General features: G+C 45.1%; 2 protein-coding genes across 2 annotated transcripts in view; both read right to left on the reverse strand.

Annotated features, from left to right (window-relative positions):
• The window catches only part of LOC129410927 (tubulin--tyrosine ligase-like protein 12), a 29,318-nt gene extending 26,524 nt beyond the window's left edge, over positions 1-2,794 (reverse strand). The window contains exons 1-2 of the mRNA XM_055160024.1: positions 2,550-2,794; positions 8-141 (exon numbers count right to left, since the gene is read on the reverse strand). Of these exons, the coding sequence (XP_055015999.1) occupies positions 8-141; positions 2,550-2,771 (356 nt within the window). The 5' untranslated portion in view covers positions 2,772-2,794. The remainder of the gene's footprint in view (positions 1-7; positions 142-2,549) is intronic.
• Positions 2,795-4,444: 1,650 nt separating this feature from the next.
• Positions 4,445-5,000, reverse strand: part of LOC129410928 (sorting nexin-4-like) — a 25,261-nt gene continuing 24,705 nt past the window's right edge. The window contains exon 9 of the mRNA XM_055160025.1: positions 4,445-5,000. This exon is cut by the window's right edge and continues 80 nt beyond it. The gene's annotated coding sequence lies outside the window, so the exon portion shown is untranslated.

Genomic DNA, 5,000 nt, shown 5'->3' on the forward strand with positions numbered 1-5,000 from the left:
GCGTCACCTGTCGGGGTCGTCCGTCTGGAGGCCGCTCGCCCGCGTCACCACCACCTTGGACCCGATGATGCCGGGGGCCGAGTCCGAGTCCGAGTCCGAGTGAATCTGCACGATCCCAAACACCTCTCCAGCGTCGAACACCTGGAACAGAACCTCATCAGCCCAAAACAAGACCCAGACCCAGACCCAGACCCAGACCCCCAGACCAGACCCAGACCCAGACCCCAGACGAGACCCAGACCCAAGACCCAGACCGAGACCCAGACCAAGACCAGACCCAGACCCAGACCCAGACCCAGACCCGACCTGGAGACCAGACCACCAGACCTGAGACCCAGACCAGACCCAGACCCAGACCCAGACCCAGACCCAGACCCAGAGACCCAGACCCAGACCTGGAGACCCAGACCGAGACCCAGACCGAGACCAGACCCAGACCCCAGACCAGACCCAGACCCAGACCTGGAGACCAGAGACCAGACCAACCCAGACCCAGGAGACCCAGACCCAGACCCAGACCCAGACCGAGAGACCCAGACCAAGACCAGACCAGACCGAGACCAGACCAAGAGACCCAGACCCAGACCAGACCATGACGAGACCCAGACCCAGACCGAGACCCAGACCGAGACCGAGACCCAGACCCAGAGACCCAAGACCCAGACCCAGACCGAGACCCAGACCCAGACCAGACCTGGACCCAGACCTGGAGACCCCCAGACCAAGACCGAGACCCAGACCAGACCCAGACCGACCCAGACCCAGACCGACCCAGACCAGACCCCAGACCTGGAGACCAGACCCCAGACCAGAGAGACCCAGACCCAGACCAGACCAGACCAGACCAGACCCAGACCCAGACCAGACCCAGACCGAGACCAGACCAGACCTGGAGACCAACCGACCAAGACCCAGACCGAGACCAGCCAGAAGAGACCCAGACCAGAGACCCAGACCGAGACCCAGACCGAGACCCAGACCTGAGAGACCCAGACCCAGACCCGGAGACGACCCAGACCTGGAGACGGTCCCTCTGCTCCTGACAGGTTTTTTCTGTACAATATTATGACTATGACCATTACATTTTCTTGTTTAAAGCCACAGTACGTAACTTTCTGAAGGCGCAGTACGGCATTAAACTTTTCTATCTCCATGGAGACCAAACGAGACCGAGTTATAGGCCAGATCTGTGGAGAGGCGACCCCGCTCACAGAAGGAATTATTTTATTTTTGAGCGACAGAAACACAAAAACAAAAATGTTACGCAGAGCAGCTTTAGTTTTGTACTTCACATTCACTTCAAATTATTAACCAGATGTTCACACAGTTACTCTTAATTCAGTTGTACTTTTCCCAAAATACTTTTATACCCTGACTTTTCTTGGACCACTAGTTTGTACTTAAAATATATATATATATATACATATTTATTTGTTTATTTCATTCATAAAGTATAAAAAAAAACTTAAAAAATTTAACTCACAAGAAATGAATGAAAAGGAGCAGAAAGAAAAGTCATCTTATGTTGTTTTGTTTTTCGTACAAACTAATAATAATGTTAATAAAGGCAAAAAGGTTTATCGTTTATGATAGGTTCACCTTTACCTATACTCAATATTCAATAACAAGAGAGAAGACAAGAGATTAATATCTTTTACACGCGTGGAGGGAGAAGAACCGAGAGAAGGACTTTAGTTACATGTAACTTGCTGTTCTCTCAAATACTCTCTAAAGCCTTTTATTCAGTATTAGGACCCCTAGTTACATGGGAACTACTCATCTCAGAACGGGAGGGGGAACATGAAAGCATTAAACATTAAAGGAGTAGTTCCTTTTTTGCTTACAGGAAACACAAAAATAACACTTCAGTACAGTGAGTTAAGGTCAGTCTGCCCTCCTCATTTCATCCTCCTTAGTTTATCCTCCTTAAGCAATGGTCGCCCAAGATGTTTCCTGTTATTGAATAGACAGGACTTCATGACCTTCTGCAACTCATGAAATCATTACATACACAGTGAGATTAATATAAATGTTGAATCCATCAGTTTATGATGATGGTTTAGACACAAGTTTAGACCGGGTTTAGTCTCAGTTTAGTCCCGGTTTAGTCCCGGTTTAGACCGGGTTTAGACCCGGTTTAGACCCAGTTCAGACCCAGTTTAGACCCAGTGTAGACCCAGTTTAGACCCAGTGTAGACCCAGTGTAGACCCAGTTTAGACCCAATTCAGACCAAATGTAGACCCAGTTTAGACCCAGTTTATCGTTTATGTTCGTACAAAATAAACCACAATGAGAATGAAAAAAAAAAGTGTGATTTTTTTTTTTTTTTTAGTTTTGTTTAGATTTTTTTTCGTTTCTGGTTGTACAAACTAATAACAGTGTGATACAGGAGGAACAACACTGATACTTTATGATGTTTTATGAAGTTTTGTTGGAGTCATAGACCGAATACAACTGGAAAACACTCGTGTTTTCTTTAAAATACTCGCGTGTTCTTTAAAATACTCGTGTTTTCTTTGAAATACTCGTGTTTTCTTGATTCACGCACCTCGTCGTGGATCTTGCGGTGCAGACTTTTCCAGTAGATCCTCGGGAGCCCCGCAGCCTGAAGCGCGGCCGCGTGAAGAGCCTCAAACTCCGCGTAACCCTCCAGCTGCTCCCGGTCCCCCGCCCCGCCGTCCCCGTTCATCCCCGGGGCCGCGGGGTCCGGGGCCGCGGGGCTCGGGGCCGCGGGGCTCGGGGCCGCGGGTGGAGGGTTTGTTGTTGACATGTTTCACGCCGGTGAGACTCACGTGGATCCAACCAGGAAGTGAAAACAGGAGCGGTGCATTGTGGGTTTTGGGGTTTTAAAGGGACACGCTCACGCAACTTTATAATTTTTTATTTTTTTTTAATTAGTACTTCAAAATCCGAGATACAGCATAGATCAAAACACAATTGTAGAATAATAATAATAATAATAATAATAATAATAATAAAAAGGTTCTGATCAAAAGAACAAGAATCCCGCCGGTTTCTTTTCTTTCATTCAGGTTCAGTGAGTTAACGAAAAGTTTCAGGTCATTTTTAAAGTGTGTTATATTTAGTTTTATCTTTAAAAAAAAAAAAAAAAAAAAAAAAAAAAACGACATTTGTGAATAAAATATTTACCTAAAATCAATAATTATTAATATAAAATTATCTTCTTTTAGCTTCTGTTCATACACCATTTTTTTTCTTTAATGGTTAAAGAGGCAAATGAAATTCCCCTCGACTGAAGCAACGAATGAAAAGGTTCACAGGACTAAACCAGGTCTAAACCAGGACTAAACCAGGTCTAAACCAGGACTAAACCAGGTCTAAACCAGAACTAAACCAGGACTAAACCAGGTCTAAACCAGGACTAAACCAGGACTAAACCAGGTCTAAATCAGGACTAAACCAGGTCTAAACCAAGACTAAATCAGGACTAAACCAGGTCTAAACCAAGACTAAATCAGGACTAAACCAGGACTAAACCAGGACTAAACCAGGACTAAACCAGGACTAAACCAGGACTAAACCAGGTCTAAACCAAGACTAAATCAGGACTAAACCAGGACTAAACCAGGACGAAACCAGGACTAAACCAGGTCTAAACCAGGACGAAACCAGGACTAAACCAGGTCTAAATCAGGACTAAACCAGGACTAAACCAGGTCTAAACCAGGTCTAACAGAGGACTAAACCAGGACTAAACCAGGTCTAAACCAGGACTAAACCAGGACTAAACCAGGTCTAACAGAGGACTAAACCAGGTCTAAACCAGGTCTAAATCAGGACTAAACCAGGTCTAAACCAGGTCTAACAGAGGACTAAACCAGGACTAAACCAGGACTAAACCAGGACTAAACCAGGACTAAACCAGGACTAAACCAGGTCTAACAGAGGACTAAACCAGGTCTAAACCAGGTCTAAACCAGGACTAAATCAGGACTAAACCAGGACTAAATCAGGACTAAACCAGGACTAAATCAGGACTAAACCAGGTCTAACAGAGGAATAAACCAGGTCTAAACCAGGATTAAACCAGGTCTAAACCAGGACTAAATCAGGACTAAACCAGGACTAAATCAGGTCTAAACCAGGACTAAACCAGGACTAAATCAGGACTAAACCAGGTCTAACAGAGGAATAAACCAGGTCTAAATCAGGACTAAACCAGGACTAAATCAGGACTAAACCAGGTCTAAACCAGGACTAAACCAGGTCTAAACCAGGACTAAACCAGGACTAAACCAGGACTAAACTGAACACGACCTGGACATGTTTTGGTCTACGTCTCTGGACTGGTCTGGGAACACCTCGGGGTCCCTGTGGGGGATCTGGAGGAAGTGTCCGGGGTGAGGGAAGTCTGGGAGTCCCTGTTTAGACTGATGCCCCCGAGACCCGACGCCGGAGAAGAAGAAGAACATGGACGGACTCCAAGTCTGATTTAAGAATTTATTCATGATTTAAACTTTTATTTATTTAGACAAACTTACAATAAAACAACAACAACAACAAGAGGGTTTGGTTTAATCTCTGTTGCTTCAAAATAATATTTACTCGAGTAGAAGTACAAGGTAGAGCTCCAAGTAAGAGTTAAAAGTATTTGGGAAAAGTACTACTCGAGTAAGAGTAACTTAAAGCTGCACAGTGTAACTTTTCCTGGTGGAACACTTTTCTCCAGGGAGATGTTTCTGCTTGGTCTGGAATGTTTCACAGTGTGGCATTAAATAAACCTTTCTATCTCCACGGAGACCAAACCAGAGCGAGTTCCAGGTCAGATCTGTGGAGAGGCGACCCCGCTCACAGTCAGAAATGTCGGTTTTTTGAGGGATTTTTGAGATTAAAAACAAAACAAACAAACCTGTGATTGAATAAATGTAAAGTAGATCTGTTTAAAGTCACACTGTGGAACATTCCAGGCAGAGCGGTGACGTAACCATAGGAAAAAAAACCAGGTGAAGGACCAACAACCGAAAAGTTACACAGTGCA

Source organism: Boleophthalmus pectinirostris, unplaced genomic scaffold (genome assembly GCF_026225935.1).
Source record: "Boleophthalmus pectinirostris isolate CB_2022bp ecotype Guang Dong unplaced genomic scaffold, ASM2622593v1 HiC_scaffold_2826, whole genome shotgun sequence".
In the NCBI taxonomy this organism is placed as follows: Eukaryota; Metazoa; Chordata; class Actinopteri; order Gobiiformes; family Gobiidae; genus Boleophthalmus; species Boleophthalmus pectinirostris.